We start from the raw sequence: 18,391 nt of genomic DNA, 5'->3' as shown, positions 1-18,391 counted from the left end.
TTGATCGTATAGCCACCAAAATCAACTGCTAAAGGTTATAACTACTCAGATTTATACGCTTTTGTGTCATTTATCAAGCTAGTAAGATGTATTTTAGCTTCGAGACGGACGAAAAATTGGCTGTGTGGCAGCCTGCAAACATTGTTTACGTACGGAATTTAAAGTCTATCTTTGTCTAATTATTTTCCTACGGTAAACCATTATTTTTTTTAATCTCAGGATAAGGTTAAGGCAGGAAGAAAGCAGAAATTTTGTCACATGTCTTCTACCTTTGCGTGAATCATGTGTGGTATCAGAATTAATGTAACTTGGTAGTTGTGGTAGCTTTTAAAAAAGCTGTTTTTTGGTACAAAAAGACATTAGATAAGTGCAAATACTCAAAGCCTACTGTAAAAAACTGCATAGAAATAATTTTATCATTGATTGCTAGGCTAGGCACCAAAAAAAGGCCTATTTGTTACAGGAAGGTGTAACTAGAAAATTCTTGCAAAACCACCCATCAAAGTTCATACTTTAACTTTTGGTTACATTTCGAGAACTTTTCAAAGCAAAGCCGTTCAAGTAGTGGCACATATATCAGGTCAAAAAAGGTGCCAAGTAAAAGTACTTACGAGTGGAAGGTTCTTGGGAAGTGCTTTTTAAGTTGTGTTTCCTCATCCTCGCTTCCTTCACTGGCACTCCTGATGTTTTTGATGATTTTTCACTAATTCTGTGTTCGTATACCAGCACAATCACAAAGCTGTGGCGCGTAAGGTGGTCTCACCAAGATGGCGGCGATCGAAAAAATCTGGCTTCAAATTTTGGCGCGTGAAAACAATAGGTTGCTCGATCCAGTCTTTTTTTTAGATCAGTGCATTCAAACTGGACCAACCTCTCTATAGAGGCCACTGTAAATATTCCACAGGGGGGCGCCATATCACTCTGCTTTGACGTCACTATTTTGAATTACCCTTGTACAAATTATGTGTATGTGCTAATAACAAGAAAACTATCAAGATAAATAAATCGGTGCTCCCACTTCAATATCCTTATTTCAATTTAATTTTCATTACTCATTTTCATGTCATGTCATGTCATGGTGTATCTTACTTTAATTATTATTTTTTTTTATATATATATATATAGAGAGAGATTTTTTAAATTTATTTATTTATCACTTTTCTGGTACGTTTTTATTTCTTTAATCTCGATTTCTGTATGATTTATTGTATGATTTATTTTATGTGTTTTTGTTATCCAACTGTTATTTTTTAATGCCCATGGTTTGATGCACTGTTTAATAAAGTTGATTGGAAAAAAAATGTGTATGTGTGTAAATTATGACTTGAACACGTATAAACATTTTTTAAAAAAGCAGGCCACGATGAATTTCCGTGCAAAACAGCTTTTACTACCAACATTTCGACAGAAGAACATTGTCAATAATACAGAACATTTTAGCCTTACTGTCTGCCACGAGAGAAAAGTGCATCGAAATGCTGCTTCGTTTCCTTAATTGGTTCATTTTGTTGATAACGACGGACTGACTCTTCTCATTTCGACTGCTCAATGCTGCTGCTCTCCGGCAGGGGTCATTCACATGTTTGTGTGTTTTGTTTCTTTTTTGTTTATACTGACGCACTCACGTGCAGGCAGCGTGCACAACGTGACGTGATGCTATTTGCATATCTAATAAGCACTGTGTAGCTGGGCTGCGCTCCTCCCCAGGTAACTGGGTAAAAAAGGGTTTCTAGCTGCGACTCGCTTCCCATCTTTTGAGAAAATGTGTTAAGGGGGGTTGGAATGTCGCCGGATCTAGCGAAAAGGTGTTTCAATTTCCGGGGTGTTAGACAGACTCGCATGTGATTGGCTGACTCCGATCAGCGCGACTTCTAGTTAGCGGTCAACAGCCACTCTCGCAGTGTAGAATGTTTGCACCACTCCCAAATGTGGGAATCTGGGCTGCTTAACTTGTAATGGGGGACAGTGTTCGCACTTTCCCCTCATCCTGTATGAATACCTTAAGTTGGACGCATTTAGTGATAACTGGAGTCAAATGTACGGTCCAGCATAATATGGTCATGTGACCAGCCAGCCACGAGGTGGCAGTAGAATCCTAAGCGCTCTAAATCAAATAGCGACCCTCTAAGTAACATATTGTATAGTTTATTTTTCATAACTGTATGTATACTTTTGTGGCTGTTTATTGTTCATGGATGCAGCGTTGTAGCATTTAAATCCGTCTACATTTCTTTTAAAAGTCAACTCTGACTCAAGGCTTGTGTGATTGTCTATAATGAGAGTAGCCTAAAGCAGTATTTTGAAGTCATGTTTGGATTCCAATACTATGGGGCTCAAAAGTTTAAAACGCCACAATCCAAAAATCGTCAAACATCTTAAGGACGGGCTACATTGTGTAAGGGAGCCAGCAGTGGTAGGTTTATGGTGGGGTCAAGGGCCGTAATTCAGAGCTATGCCCCTGTCCGAACTTGTCGCAAAATCGCATTTTTCAGGTCTTTTCTGCTTTTCTTCTGGTACCACAGGTGGAAGCCTCTTACAGCGTGAGTGGGGCTCCCAACACACAGTTTCTTTACAGGTACCGGTCGCCTAATATCATTTCTCTGCCACGAGGACAAGTCACTAACCTGGTAGAGGAGACACCACCAAGTAGAAATTGAAAAAATTCAAGTGAAAGGCCAAATAAACTTTTCATTTTGTTTTTAATTTTCTTACAACAAAACAATCGTCCATGTTAGACACGACGTCAGAACCCACGAAGCAGTAATCAAAATACAAAAAACAACTGACATCATAAAAGCTCCAATAGACAACTTTAAAAAGCACGTTGTCCGGCGTTCCACGTCCAGCCTAAAATCAATTCTTTCAAATGAACTAGCGTCGAGTGGAGATGAAGAAAGCAACAAAATAAAAACTAAAAACAAGGAGAATGACAACTGCAGACTGGAAGGCTGATAGTAGAAACCACACTTAAATAACATTGAACTTCCCAAGACACAAATGCACTGTGAGCCACAGAACTGGTAGTTGTCAAGAGTACACGTCGTGTGGAAATGAAGCCAAGCCCAATTTTTCAAGAGGGGCAGCGTTTTAGTTGTTGTGTTGAACGGTAGAGAAGCAGAGCTTGAGGGTGTATGGATATGGACCAGCTGCAACGACGGGGAGGCGACAATTAGTCAACAGGCAAGACCAGTAAGCTCGACTTAAGCACTCAACTGGAGGACCTACTTGCGTTCTTCATCTGATAGTGGTTCATCATAGACAGGGCCTCCATGGCGTCGTTGATGGACTCCCACTCCAGCAGGCCAGATGCGCTGCGGTCACTTGGAGCTGATCCGCCTGGCACAGGAAACAAAATCACTTTAGGAAGCAAATTCCAAGAGCACGTTTATAAAATAAGGATGTCCAACTTTGGCATAAAAATTAAATAGTGGTTTATATCGGTATTGTTTTTTTTTCTTTTAATGATATTGGTGCGAGAGGCATGACGTGTCCACAGTGTGGCATTATTTCCAAGTTTGGCCTTTGCATTGCAAATATCGGTAATGAAGTGCTGGACAATATTGGTTACTAAGCCAACATCAAGCATCTCTAATTACAAAGCATAATAATTAAAGTACCTTTTTACGCTACATTTTATATTACAGAAATACCTCGTTCATCGCTGTTGCTGTTACTTTATTCCAGACCCACCACCTAAATATATCCCTAGAGTCACCTTTACACCCCTATTACCTAATATAGTAGACATTAGGGAAGAGAGGACATTTAAGACACAAATAAGACTCGTGCTCGTGTGTGTTTCTGTAAATGTGTTCTAGTGGCGTGGACAGGAAGTGACATCTGAGGTTCAGAGTAGAGTTAGCTTTCAGTGAGTTACGGCCGCTACAGTAGCCCGTGTTAGGGATTATTGTGCCTGTTGTGAGATCATTTAGCAGCAATAATCGACATGTGAAAATAAATTGTGTTATTTTATGTGGCATCTGCTGTGTGTCACGTTGCCAAGAGAATAATGTGAACTGTTGATGTTTGTCACTGATGGATGCTAAAACGTCAACTTGCATATATCACACATACATTGGATTCCCAGGAGAAATTGGAATTTACAAACGGTGTCAACTTACTCCTTCCTGTGAACATTTTGACATTGACAGGAGCCTTGACGCCAATCTCGTCACAGATCTGTAAAGAAAAACTTGTTTCAGTAAACAAAAACGATGGAGACACCACGATGATGATGATGACACCAGATTGTCGGTCACCTGAGAGAAGATCTCTGCCGTGACTTCAGGCTGCGCGTTGAAGAAGTGCAGCACGTTGCTCGGGTGCTGGATGCGGTTTTTGGCAGCCTGTTCCGGAGACGTGAAGCGGTTGTTCCTGGAGCCGTGGAAGTCCTTGAAGCTGCTGGAGCCATCCTCCAGCTCGTAGCACTGACCGGGAACAATGGCCTGCTGCTTGGACACGCTGCATGGGACGCGGGCAGAGGTTTGTATGGAGGAGATCAAGATCATCATCAAGTGAGTGTGTGCTCACCAAACGTTGAGCTTCTGTCCAAACAGGAAGTTGCTGTTGAGGTGCGTGATGGCGCGGTCCACGCCGTAGCAGTCGCCCATCTCCACCATGGCGGCGCCGGGTTTGCTCTTCATGAACTTCACCTGTGAGGAAGGCGGCCTCGTTAGATCAGCGGTAAAGAAACAAGCTTAAGGCCGCGTCACACGCCACACTGACCCGCTCCACGTTGCCATAGAGACAGAAGATGTTGAAGACCCGGTCAGCGTTCATCTTGGCCGGCTCCAGCCCGTAAACCATGACCACCGGCGAGTCAGCGTGGGCTCCGTACTCACCGGGGGGAGGGGGAGGCGGTCCGTAGCTGGGTCCGTAGTTTCTGCCCCCGCGGCCCCTCATCGGGGGGCCCATGCGGCGGCCCTCGTAGGGGGCGGAACCGTAACTCTCGTCATAGCCGTGGTAACCGCCTCCTGGAGAGCGAGGCAGAGAAGATATTAGAAAAAGATATTTTTACCAAATTTTTATTTTTAACGCCTTACCGTAATCTGGGGGGTGGTCGCCCAGCAGGGCTGGCTGGCGCTGGCGCTTGTTGGGGTTGGCGTTCATGTCGTCTGAGGAGAGAACAAAGACTTCACTGCGTCACGTGTGAGTGCCAGCGGAGAGGAAATAAAACAAAAAAGCCACACACATGATTTCCTTTAGTTTGGCCCCGCCCTCTACAAAAGCACTCCTGTGAACACGTTTGCCTAATTAGCGGGGCCGGTGGATTAGGGGCGTCAACAGGGGAAGACAGATGGGTGGGTGCTGATGATGTGGAGGGGAGGGGTCAAACAGTGACACATGGCTGGGTGTGTAAAAGTAAGACTAAGTGTATGCAGACACACACCTGCGTTGCTGCCATTGCCATCTGCATCACCATCTGTACAGGTACACAAATTAAATCACACACATTCAGAGAGGAGGCCACGTCAACAATCACATGCTAACAATACTAGCACGGGGGCGCCATCAAACACACACACAAGTTTGCGGCTGGCGTTAAATCAACATAATGGTGGCCTGATAGTGGCGCTCAGCACATCCTACATGAATGTAAAGGCTGTCACATGGCGCCAGCGGGGGTTCCAATCATGGTGGTGTCAGTCAGGTGTGTCCATGTTGGGTGCTGCTCGTTGTTGGGGGAGGGGGGTGTGGTGCTGTTACTTACTGCATGCTCACACACAGAGAGGAAGGCTGCAGTAGTTTCACCATGCCACTAATTTCATCCCACACTCCTAGCCTGTGCCTCTTTTGCGGGGGAAACAACTCGCCACCACGCCTTCTAACTCGGTGGCTCGGTCCGACTTTCGGGTCCCTTTTGGTTCCCTTTTGGGACGGTCCGCTTAGACGCCCCCCTCGGAGGCGCAAAGCGGCCTCCTCGCACGGGAGGAGGACTTAGTCAGCTTCTAGACTCTGAAAGATGGGAGACAAAGCAGCGAGACAGGATGCATGTAGAGCAGAGTTCAGCACAAATGGGCCTGAGTGGGCTGCGTGTTGGGATGGTGTTGTCAGCAGTGTCTTTTGTCTTCATCAGTTGTCTCCATGGTGCCGTCTATTGGATCAGTTGCAGTGTGTTGTGTTGGCGCATCAGTTAGATCTCAGTGGTGTCAGCCTCCATGTTCTCATGGGAGTGGTGGTGGTGAAGATTTGTCTGAGGAGAGGGACCAAGCGTAGCTCGGCGCCTTCAAGACGTGTGCGTTGTCGTCGAGGCTCAGGTGTGAGTGAGGAATCAGACCTACAGAGTCTTCATGTTTGCTGCCTGACAGCCTCGTTCGAATCTTAGGGTGTGGTGAGTGGGCATGGCCTCAGTGAAGGGAGGACACGCACGGTGATGACGGCGTGTGTCTGCGGCCCCCTCCTGCACGTGTTACTGTGTTTATGCCCTGGCTGTGTCACAAGCACGCAATTTAACTGCGGGTGTTATGGTCACGAGGAAAAAGACTCAAGGAAAGAAGTTCAAAGATTGAAGTGCACATTAGACAAGATCCACCGTGCGACTGTGTGGCCGAGAACGCAAACACTCAGCGCACTCACGGTAGGACGCTCGTGCCCCCCCCCCCACTCACACTTGATTGTATTGTATTGTATTGTACTTTATTAATCCCACAGCAGGGAAATTCACTTGTTACAGCAGCAAGCAAGATGCGCAAGTAAAGAATACATAGTGACTACTACATACTTCAGGTGGTGCAGGTGTTGTAGAGCCTGACAGCGGTCGGTATGAAGGACCTGCGGAACCTCTCCTTACGCCGTGGGTGTAACAGTCTGCTGCTGAAGGAGTGATGACATCACTTCAGCTCTGCTGTTTTACTGCAATTTCTGTGACTTTGTGGAATATTTCTGTTCTTATTTGGAGCCATCGTGAATATTTTGTACAAGGTTGCTGCTGTCAAATTTGCAAGTAGGGTGATTGCATCAATAAATTGACGCATTCTATGCAGCTGTTTTAATTAGGGATGTCCCGATCTACATTTTTGGGCTTCCCACTTGATCCTCTTTTTTTATTTTATTTTTATAAATAATTAGCTTTTGTTACAAACATGATTTTGTGGAATTGAATATGGTTATGAAAATAGCTTTTCAAAGCATTAAAAATTATGCAACCAAAGTATTGCTGAATTTACTTTAATACACAGCTTGACCAACAATATTGTTTGGCTTTTGTAACAAACCTCTGAGTCAGGTCCCTAATCCAATAAAAGTCCATCCAATAAAAGATAAAATTGGGAAAAATGTGCATGAAAAATACTTTTAGGATAGGACTAATCATTTGACAAGGTTATAGATCAATTTGTAATTAATGTAATTTTTATAACCTTGTGTTTCCAGTCTTATTTGGAGCTGTTTTGATGATTTTCCTTATTTGGAGTCCTATTTATTTTGTACAAGATTGCCACTCTCAATTACTTGCAAGTGGGGCGATGGCACATTCTATTCTGCTGTATTACTGCAATTTCTATGACTCTGGAATATTTCTAGTCTTATTTGCATCCCTTTTGTCCAAGGTTGTCATTGTCAATTACTTGCAATCGGAGCGATCGTATTAATTGACAGATTTTGTTCTGCTGTATTACTGCAATTTCTTTGACTTTGTGGAATATTTCCAGTCCTATTTGGAGCAGTTCAGATTATTTTGTGCAGGGTCATTTTCAAATTGATTAAATACATCTGTGTTATGCACACACGGTCGTTACAGGTGAGTGGGCATGCTGTGGGTTTGACTTTTGGTCTTTCTATTTTGCTTATATTATGAATGGTGTGAGTTATGATTTACAATCAGCAAGGAAGCGTTTGCATTCCAGTCATTCTATGCCTTCGCTATGTGGCACGTGGGCATGGAATGGTGCCGGGCCCTGGCCTACCTTTTCCAATCATGTCGCACACAAGGTGCAATTGAGTGTGCTCACATTAGGTAAACATACCTTGCTTTAGGTGGGAGTGCTGCTGACTTAAGACTCAAAAAACACTCCACACACGTCCTCACTTGTCAGCAAAGTTGACTCTTTTATGCTGTTGACACCGCTTCACTTTTTACGCTTGCGTAGTACAAGTTGTACTTGTTTTTTTTTTCCGTTCTGCTTTTACATCTTAATCTTCACAGGAGTTGATTTTTACATTTGTGCCTCATAGTAAATTATAAAACGGCGCCCGTGCACTAAATCAACATTTATTCAGGTGGACTCAGCAGGTGTGGGCTATAGTTGTCAAAGTAAAAAAGGTCAAACGCTCTGTTCTGACATTCCCGGCACACAGTCGCTGGGGCAGTTCACTGCATAGCTCGCTTAAAGGTGGGTTTATGTGCAAGATGTCACGGCACAACAGTGCTTGCTGCTTTAGATGTGAGTGTTCCTTCTGCTAGCTCGATGCAATGTGGTTGTGCGAGTGTGTACTAAGCACATGTTGAAAAACATGTTGGTGTGTGTGTGAGAGGGGTGTTACCTGGGCCACCCAGATTGGGGTTGGTGTAGTCCCAAGTGTCCTGGTCATTCTTGAACACGTTCAATCGAGTGGGCTGAGGAAAGAAGATGCAGTTCCATGTTATTTGATAAGTATCGTAAGAATACACTGGTTATCACGCGAGGGCCGACCGACAGTACCTTGGCGTATTCAATCTTCAAAGTGCAGCAGCCCGAGTAGATGTCAGCACCATTGAGAGACGCTTTGGCTCGTTGGGCGCTTTGCACGGAGTCAAATGTAATGACAGGGTTAAGGATAGGGTTGGGTATTGCTTACATATTATGAGAAACCAGTGACACCACAGCATGTCTCCATGTGGTGTGTAACAGGATTGTTCGTACTTTAAAGCAGCCAAGCTCGTCTGAAAGTGCGCTTTATCGTAAAACTAATTGTCTAACAGAGCAAATAAAAGGATATTCCACCATGGCCTGCACACCATTCTTCCTAAAGATAACAATTCTTTGTACAGGGCCGCAGTTGTTGCAGATGGTGTAGAGAACCTCCTGTGTGGGGGGGAAAGAAAAAAATGTTAAGGTTTAAAAAAACACACAAAAAAACTGCTGTCCACAGCACAGAACGGACGCTGTCAAGCTCACCGTTGTGATGGGGTAGATAGGGTTCATGATGGTGAGCAGGAGGACATTGTTGACACTCCTGGAGTCATCTGAGTCCCCAGGCCTGGAGATCTTCTGGCTGGTGGAGTAGTTGACAAAGGCCGGGTGACCTGCTATGTAAACTTGATTGTCTGCGCCGTAGGTCACCGCTGTGGACGAGCCGTTCATGTCCTCGTACTCGACCAGAGCCTGCCGCTTTTTGGGCATCACTACCACATAGCTGCAACAATATCACCATTGAACAAAGTAAGCCCCAGATTGACTAGTTAACGAGCGCATGTCTTCTGTCATTATTACTTTCTTTACCTGATGGCTCCAAATTCCTGCAGGGCCTCCACTAGGTCTGCCTCCGTAACACCATCCACCAGTCCTCGGACATGCACCACGACGGATGGGAGTGTCTTGTGGGGATCTTCATACCCCTACCACAGAGTGAGAAACGAAATTCAGCACCATCTCGAGCATGCTGTGAGTCACTGGCCACCTCGTCGCCATATTGAACAGACGAGCGTCACGTTTTACAATCATACTACACTAAAGCATTTTACATGCACACTCAATCGTCTGCTCTTCAAAGAGGAGTATGCCATGTTGTGCTAACGTTTACCAATGGGGGTGGGTTTACTGACCAAACGCACTGACTTGCTAGCTGGCTCCATCTGCTTGTGTTTAAAGGTGAATCTGTATCAGATTATGATTAAACATTTTTTGGCATGATATGCTTTTACAGCGAAACAAAAAGTTTCTTGTCGCATAACTGCGTAAAACCAGCGCTAGCTAGCTTAGCCGTTAGCTAGCCAGGACGCTACGTACCACTAAAGCTATCCGCGCGAGAACAAAGCGGCTCTCTCAGTAGGCCCAGCGGGGCAAAAAGCCCTCAAACGTCGCAATTCAAAGAGCGTATTACAGCCTACTCGGCAATTTGGACATACTTTGGCCTTATAAAGCCATTGCACGTTTGGAAGTTTGGTTAATAACAGCAAGAGGTAATAATGAAGACGCACTTGACGAATGATGCGTACTTTTTTACCAGCGGGCTACGGAGATATGACGGCAAGCTCGACCACTGCCAACGTTTTTGTCCGCGCAAACACCAGTAGCTTACCGTGGCCATTCCGTCTGTTTTCTGCCTCTTGGTCGCCCTGCCATCTTCGCTGTAGTACCGGCTCGTCGCAGTTGCCATGTTTCCCCGAGTTAAAAAGGTTGGTGCCACTGATGAAGCTCTGAAATGGACAAGGCCCGAGGAAACCAAGACGCTTATTCCCACGCCCTCTACTTCCGCATTGCAGTTTCTGATTGGCACGGGACTCTGCCTATCAACGCGTCACTTGGGCGGCAGCCAATAGGAAGCCAAGACCGGGCAGCACTCACCGGTCATGACTTTCAAAGAACGCAAACGTTGCTATTATACTATTTGCATATAGTGCACACATGTTTATACATGTAACAATAATAGCTTTAGGGTTTAAAAAAAGTTAAAACACGCAATAACCACAAGAAAAGACTGATATGTTGGAGAGATTTATTGAAAAATAAAACTGCCCCTGTCTTAACAGTACAAGCAGGAACCACTGTTTCAGCAGCCCTTCCAAAATCAAAATACACAGGAACAAACTGAAGGTCAGAGGATCTCTTTAGCACACAGTAGTTTGTGAGAAGGGGGAAACACAGATGGGGTGGGACAGTGCAGCACAGAAAAGTACATTAAGGAAAGCAGGGCCAGAATCATTTGCTTCATGAGCGGACAAGAGCAAAAAGTGTTTAAATGTCACTGTTAAAAGCCCACTGCAACATTCAGCATCATGCAGAAGTACTGTAAGAGTTGCACCTCATACAAACTATACGGGGAGGATGCCCTAAAACCTTCAGCCAATCAAAAAAATAAAACATAACCACACATGGGAAACAACGTGGAGGGCTGCCGTAAAAACAAACAGGGGTTGGGAGTGGGAGGGGGGTCTTTTCACTCAGTTGGCGGCTGGCGATGGACTTCGTGGTGGACTTGCTGAGCGGGAACGACTGAAACAGAAATAGAGAGAAGTTAGTGTGCTGTAAGGGAGAATGGAAAGACTGATGACACGAGACCCCCCCCCCCCTCCCGCCCACACACACACTCTCATTGCTGTGGTATAAAGCCTACAAGTGGTGCACTAGCTTACATGTTAAGTATCCCAGGTCCAAAGAGGTAAATAATAGACCCCCGGGCAAACTGAAACCAGTCTGTCACCTGACTACTTAAAAGTTGTTGACAATTTGAGCTGTGAGGAGAAATTGCAGCTACATCCTTTTTAACAGATACTAAGCCATGAGGCGAAAAACCAGTCTGACTGACTTGCAGCATTTAAATGTATACCTAAAATAGTTTGCGTTTATGTTGGAAGGCATGCACAACAGAAATGTGCGCACCAGAGGCCTCCTGAGACAACATTCATTTACAACACACACACACACACACACACACAGCATGCTCATTCTCACGTTTTAGCTATCACCACCAACGTTGTACATAAAGCCTGTGCATTTGCTTTGACCATAAAACATGAGCTTGTCATGGTAGGGGGGGTATAGAGAGGGGGGTTGTTGTTACCTTTGGAGACACTGGCAGAAACAACAAGTACAGAGAAGCGAAGGATGAAAGCACTGAAGGACGGATGACTACGCTCTTGAAGACTGATCTCAGGTCAGCTCGCTCTCATTTTCAGAAGCTAAGTCAGAGGCCGCAGAGCTCTGGTAGGTAGGGGGTCTGGTAGGTAGGTAGGTAGGTAGGTAATGGATTTTAAAAGGTCGAACTCTGAATTGTTCGTGTCGGCGCTCTGGTAGATCTGCCGGCTGGCTGGCGGCCTGTGTGACTCTAGGAGAACAACTGTAAGTGTGCACGGGCTGATCTCGTCTGAGCTTGTGCGTCGGTTGGACAGACGGTCACCCATTCACTGTGCGGGGAGAGGTTCTCGCTGTCTAACACCAGGCGAAGGCTGATCTCAGTTCAGCGCCTAGTCACCCTCCCGCAGGATGTACACACCGCCAGCTGGCAGACCCTTGGCCTGGGATCAGCTGCAGTGTCAACGCAGTGCGCAGCTCCCAGCACACACTTTAAAGAAAATATGAAAAATAAACAAAACTGTGCTGCAAAAATCCTCAACTTTAGCTGCTGCACTGTATTTTAAAATCAGAATTCTCTTGTCTTGCCACACTCGGGCTGGGAATCACCCATTCATTAAGTGGAACAACATTTAGCATTCTGCACGGTCAGCGTAAACATGAATTTAACAAGAGAACATCTAAACAGTTAACACGCTCTTCAGCTACTACCTGTACTTAATGGAAAAATAGAGAAACATAATTTTACTGATTTAGCCCTACACGTCGCGGTCTAAACCTTGCCACGCCAACATGGCAGACAGCATAGGCCGATGATTCCGATGTGTCAGCGTGGTCGAGTCGTCGAGGGTCCTCGGATCACTGACTCAGCATGGAAGGCGTTTGGCGGCAGTGACACACACCCGGTTTGGAAAAAGAGACCTGGTCAACATGGCTGACTGGAGTAACTAGCTGAACTACTCATCTCCTGGAATTCAACAGCTGCAATTGCAGCTGAGATATCTGACAGTATTATCTAGAACCTCCCAGTGTCTCTTCCTGTCAAGTACTATGTGCTGGACTGGGCGGGTCTAAAACCTAGACTTCTATTCAACACTTTATGCGAGGGCACGAGAGACTTGAGGTTTACCTGTTCCTCTTGTGATTGGCCGACTGGGATCGAGAGCGGGAACGGGAGGCGGAGCGTCCTCTTGGTCCAGATCTGGACCGAGAACGAGACCTGGAGCGACTGTCGAGGTGGAGGTGGAGAAACAATTTAATGTGACTAAATCAGCAGAATGCAACAATGTTAATAAATAGTTAGGGGCTTGACTAAACCTGTGATTTGCTGAATGGGAGTGAGCTAACTACGCAGCTTACATTTCCACCTTATACATGGCAACAAGCGACTAGTTTGACAGCTCTTACCTTCTCACTGGAGTCCTGGACTTGGAGCGGGCTTGAGAGCCAGACCTGTTAAAGCAATGACAAGAGGTTTAGGGTGCATTCACACTTGTCATTTTTGGTCCAGGTCAAACAAATTCAAGTCCTTGTTCTTTTAGTATGGCTCCCGTTGCGAACACAGTCCACTCAACCGAAACAGGCAGTCTGAGACAGCTTGAGAGATGCATCTAGTTCTGAGTGAGGCAAGTCAACAAATGCAAGCAAAACTAGGTGATAGCAAACCAGAAAGCAGGGTGATAATGTAAGCACCAAAGTGTACATGCAGCGATTAAACATACATGACTCTTTTCAACAAAAAGGGGTCATGTTGCCAATTAGAATGTAGTGAAGTACAGTCATCCCTCACTCTACTGCATGTTTTGAAAAATGTATGTGAATCACTGCTTTGTGGTTGACTACGGTCTATTAGTTTGTTTGTTTTTTTAAAAAAGCATTTTAAAAGGAAATTGTACTTATTCTTGGCGTAAATTAAGCATTTTTAAGTATAAAAATTGCTAAATGAACTAAAATACATATACAAGGTGGAAGAAGCATTCTAAATTGTGAATGTTGTATTCTACATTGGCCACTAGGTGTTAGTAATTGTATGGTGAGACAGGCACCAGACGTGATCACCAGAACAGGCATTAATTTCAGGTTTAAATTATCTCACAAATGGTGCAATAGTAATAATAGTCATCGTAACATAGGCTACTGTTGGGGACAAATGTAATTTCCTGTCCTCCCCACTAAGGTCCTATAGGGAACACATTTACTGTGACACACGAGCTTGAGTTTTATTTACATCTTAAATGATTTGTTTACTCTTCTGTCTATGATATTGGGTAATATGAGTGTGAAGCCATTTAAAGCCGCCATTACAATACCGTGTTCTCTCGCTCTATCACGGTTCACCTTGAGTGAAATTTTTTTTAGTGCTGCTTTTTTATTACAACGTATGAACGCTGTAATAACAATAATAATAATAACAATAATAATAATAATAATAGGCTGAGCCTGGCCCTTTAAGTATTGCATTGCGGGACGTTGAGCGTCTTTTCCCTCCTTCTGTCTGCACTGCCCATTTTTTTTCTGCGTCCTGATTGACAATGGTCTACAACACGTGTCAAACTCGTGCCCTGGAGGGCCAAGACGCTGTAGGTTTTCTCTCCAGTTTCTTCAGCAGGTGATTTAATTGATGAGCTCCTTCCCTCAGACCGAAGGTGTTGATCATTAAAATCACCTGCTTTATTGACTGGCTGGAAAGAAAACCTGCAGTGTCTCGGCCCTCCATGGCATGAGTTTGACACCCCTGGTCTACAACCAATCTCCGTGTCGCCCTGCCGTCTCTCCTGTGTCATCGCTAGCTTGCTCGCTTTCTAGCTTGTAAACAAATCTTCAGTTCGAAGGAGGACTGCGGCAATATGTTTTAACAAGGATACAAAAACGCTACAGTACAGCAGAACGGCGCCAGACGAAAAGGCACTGTGTCACAACAGTGAAATACACGGGAGTTAATTTCTTGTGTCCGACCTGTAGGTTGATCATTAACACTCAAATGAATGCTTGAACTTTTGCGTGTTTAAACAAGAGAGAAATGTGAGAAAATGTTATTGCCTCTCTGAGAAAAGTGCATTAAAGTGTATGGTGAGAGGTTTTACAGCCTTAAAACATAATTACGAAAAAAAGAAGGAAAAAAAAGATGGCTACTTTGCGGATTTCACTTATTGCACACCATTTTGGGAACTTATCCCTCGCAATAAATGAGCGAACACTGTACATTGATGAGACAATAGCCACCACAGGAAGTATGCTGTTCGAAAAAAAAAAAACAAGGAACTACTAACACGAGTCTCTTGCCTTATTTATGTCTAATATGTCTTATTTTCTCTGATTATATCCTACTATATTGAGTAATAAAAATGTAAAGGTGACTATATGTTATTTCATGTCCACAGGGCAAAAAAAACATTAAGAAGCTCATAAATAGGTTTTCTATGCCATAGCTACAAAAAGTTTTCATTTATTGTTATAGATCCTGCTTAATGATATGCATTACAGTTTGGGGATTGTGATCACTATCATAGATAATCATTTAATTACTACAATTATGTGTGACTGTTTCAATGCAGTATTGTCATTGTGATCACTATCATAGATAATCATTTCATTACTATTATTATGTGTGACTGTTTCAATGCAGCATTGTCATTGTGGTTATTTTGTCCTTTCCGTCAGGGTCTTTATAGTCATCACAGACATTTATTTGCTGATGTAGTCCTGTATGTTTCTGTTGTTCTGTTATTGTTGTCACAATTGTTGTTGCTGCTGTTGTCCTTGTCTCTTTTTGTGTCCCCCTCTTATCTTCCCCCCCCCCCCCCCCCCTTTTTTTTTTTTCTTTTCTCTTCTCTTCTTCTGTCCTCTCCTGCTCTGGTCCGGTCGCTCCAAATTTACTTAATAAGAAGCATCTAAGTCAAATAAATCCTGTATAACAGAGGAAGTGTATATCACACTTCTCCATGGCAGAGTAAATCTGTTGAGCACTTGAGGGCATTTAGATCTACAATTCTATCTGCCTTAAAGGCTGGACAGGACAGGGGTAAAGAAAAAAAAAAAAAAGAATCCTGCTTAACGGAAATTCATTTATCGCGGTCAGGTCTGGAACCAATTAACCGTGATAAACGAGGGATGACTATAGTCAGAAACTGTCTTTTTGCAGCACATCTCCGGCAACCTTTTTGACATCTTTATGAAATTCATATCCTCTTTGTTAGATGTGTGGACAATGTACACATACGCAGTCCAATCCAGGCGTGACTGATGAAAAGCTTATCATTATACGGTCTGCTGACAAAAATAGTGATAAGTGCTAACGTGAACTATACTGCACTAATCCAAACTAACCATCTTCTTTCATTTTTGAACCGAACCAGAGTACAGGATGAGACGTGTGAACGCACTCTTAATATGCAATGCAGATCTCATTGGGCCAAATTGTGACTTACCTACTCCTGCGCCTAGAGTATGATGGAGAGCGGCGACGGCTCCTAGGAAAAAATATCCAAGTCACAAAATTTAATTAGAGGTAAGTTTGTTCAATCGATCCCATCATGCTAATGAATCCTTATCTCAACCACAGCTCACAATGACCGGCAGTTAAAGTCATTAACAGTAGTTATCGAAGTGTGTATTTTTTTTTTTTTTTTTTACATTTAATCTTCTACATAGGACAAACTAGATGTTACTGAGTCATTCTACCTGCTGCGACTACGGCTGCGAGAATGAGAACGGGAGCGATAGCGGCGTCCACGAGATCTAGACCTGGACCTTGACCGAGAACGGGATCGGGACCTGCAAGAGAAAAAGTTATGGTTTTGCCCCAATTTTAAGATAATGCATCAAGCAGCCTCTAGCGTGTTGCCCTTCACCTGCTGCGGCGCCCACGCTTGCTGAAGCGGTAGCAGTCGTAGGCATAATGGCCGCGGTCCCCACACTGGTAACACCGGTCATTTGGGTCAAACTGCCGACGGCTGGGGCGTCCGCGGCCCTTCCTGGACATGCCTGTTGACATCTCAACACGCACACGTGACCCACACAGGAGTCTGTCGAACAAACAAGACCAGGACATTGTTCAACTCTTTGAGGCTTACAAGCAAAAGGAAGTACATGCTTTGATTCTTTTACTATTGTCTCTTTCGTATCTCAAAACAAATAACCAGTAGTTACACTCTCTTGTGTACAATGTACTCACTTTCCATCCATGCCTTTCACAGCATCTTCTGCATCTCTTGGATCCTCAAACTCCACAAAAGCAAACCCTGGTGGGTTCCTGGCCACCCAGACGGTTCTCAACGGGCCATAGTAGCTGAAAGCCCGCTCCAACTCTCCCTTGGCGGCACCATTGCCCAGGTCACCGACGTACACCTTGCAGTCGGTGGCCCTGGATGAACTACGGGACGATGAGTAGTAGGACATCTCCTGCATGAAGGGTTTGGGGGACAGAGGTACATTCGTAGTGATAAATAACAAAATTAAAATTGAGGTGTAAAAAAAAAAATCAGGCGGTAATTTGGGTGTGCTCAGGCCCTGAGCAAGCGAAGCAGCGCCATCTTAAGGCGCCAACCGCGGCCTTTTTGACCTGATGGTTTCCATCCTCATACAATGTGTACCGCACACAAATGATTTGCCAACCGCAATTTAAACTGAAACGAATACGTTAAAAGGAAATCCATAAGGCGCCGTTTGTGGCGCCGATCTAGAGGGAATTTACGTCAAGCTCATCACGGCTAACGTGTGGCGTTGTTAGCTGCAGGCTAATACCCTAGATATGACTTTAGTCCTACACAATTTTCAACTCCATGAATACTGTACGTACATTCGAAAAGTGTATTATCAGAAACCACGATATGTTGTTACTTATTAACATATAATGTTTAGCGGTGTTTGCTAACCACCAACGACTCGCGATTGCGGTCATGGCGAGTCCTGTTTATAGCTACCGGAGCCTCGCGTAATTTAACTATTCGCTGCTCAAGACCTATTTCAGCACCATCAATGAACATCACAGTTATGTTACAAATACCGACATAGTAGAGGTGTATAGGTTTAACGAGGATACATGTTCGCCCGTTTAAGTACAGTAGCAACGGAAGGCCTCGCGCTCAGCCTGCCCAACAACAATGGCGACCACGCGCGTTACCTTATTCTTCCGCGGTTGCCTCGAGCTGATTCACCTCCAGCCGTGCAAAGACACACCAGCCTGGAGAAGGTACTTGACTTTCACCCCGGTTAGATTACTTCCAAACACCAAATGAGTTTAAAAAGCCAGCAGGAGAGCTTTAGCAGGTATTACGCATGTCTCCGGCGAAGGTTCACTGGCGAACGAAAAGCGAAGTCCGGGAATTGACCTAGTGACTTCCGCATCTGCGCACTATTATTAAACGCCACTTCCGGTAAGTATTGCGTTCAAACAATTTTTCTCCCCTAATGATATTGTTGTTTTCTTATGTGCAACAAACACAATCAGTATATTTCTTCATCTCATGTGTTAATTTCCCAATTAATTTACAATCATCTCCCAATTTTACTTGTAGTTCTGCACCGCAACACCGTATTCCCTCCATGACGCGTTCATGTTTGCAGGAAAGAAAGACTCAGACACATTTTGGCTTGAAAATAAATAAAATATATTCAAATAAGGTCAACTTCTCTTGATTAAATACCTGTTTTCTTGCAGTAACACATTGTACCTCATGCCA

General features: G+C 44.2%; 2 protein-coding genes across 3 annotated transcripts; both read right to left on the bottom strand.

Annotated features, from left to right (window-relative positions):
• Nucleotides 1-2,680: 2,680 nt before the first annotated feature.
• On the bottom strand, nucleotides 2,681-10,399 carry LOC129191729 (heterogeneous nuclear ribonucleoprotein L-like). The gene is made up of 14 exons (XM_054795349.1): nucleotides 10,219-10,399; nucleotides 9,420-9,535; nucleotides 9,096-9,333; nucleotides 8,917-9,002; nucleotides 8,640-8,736; nucleotides 8,482-8,554; nucleotides 5,390-5,422; nucleotides 5,043-5,114; nucleotides 4,726-4,973; nucleotides 4,531-4,652; nucleotides 4,260-4,461; nucleotides 4,122-4,179; nucleotides 3,226-3,336; nucleotides 2,681-3,146 (listed from the first exon to the last, which is right to left on the bottom strand). Exons 1-14 carry the CDS (start codon nucleotides 10,294-10,296, stop codon nucleotides 3,088-3,090), a joined length of 1,593 nt encoding a protein of 530 aa, XP_054651324.1. The 5' UTR covers nucleotides 10,297-10,399; the 3' UTR covers nucleotides 2,681-3,087.
• Nucleotides 10,400-10,621: 222 nt separating this feature from the next.
• On the bottom strand, nucleotides 10,622-18,060 carry srsf7a (serine and arginine rich splicing factor 7a). 2 transcript variants are annotated; one of them, XM_054795350.1, is made up of 8 exons: nucleotides 17,833-18,060; nucleotides 16,885-17,111; nucleotides 16,562-16,735; nucleotides 16,392-16,484; nucleotides 16,139-16,180; nucleotides 13,119-13,163; nucleotides 12,841-12,939; nucleotides 10,622-12,201 (listed from the first exon to the last, which is right to left on the bottom strand). In XM_054795350.1, exons 2-8 carry the CDS (start codon nucleotides 17,106-17,108, stop codon nucleotides 12,108-12,110), a joined length of 771 nt encoding a protein of 256 aa, XP_054651325.1. In that variant the 5' UTR covers nucleotides 17,109-17,111; nucleotides 17,833-18,060; the 3' UTR covers nucleotides 10,622-12,107. The 2 variants fall into 2 exon arrangements, with proteins under 2 accessions (XP_054651325.1, XP_054651326.1); XM_054795351.1 differs by having other exon boundaries at nucleotides 10,622-11,132; nucleotides 17,833-18,057.
• Between the last annotated feature and the right edge of the window lie 331 nt (nucleotides 18,061-18,391).

This window comes from Dunckerocampus dactyliophorus, chromosome 12 (assembly GCF_027744805.1).
Source record: "Dunckerocampus dactyliophorus isolate RoL2022-P2 chromosome 12, RoL_Ddac_1.1, whole genome shotgun sequence".
NCBI classification, from domain to species: domain Eukaryota; kingdom Metazoa; phylum Chordata; class Actinopteri; order Syngnathiformes; family Syngnathidae; genus Dunckerocampus; species Dunckerocampus dactyliophorus.
The sequence above is the reverse complement of the archived record's forward strand: the minus strand, read 5'-3'. Positions and strand labels throughout refer to the sequence as shown.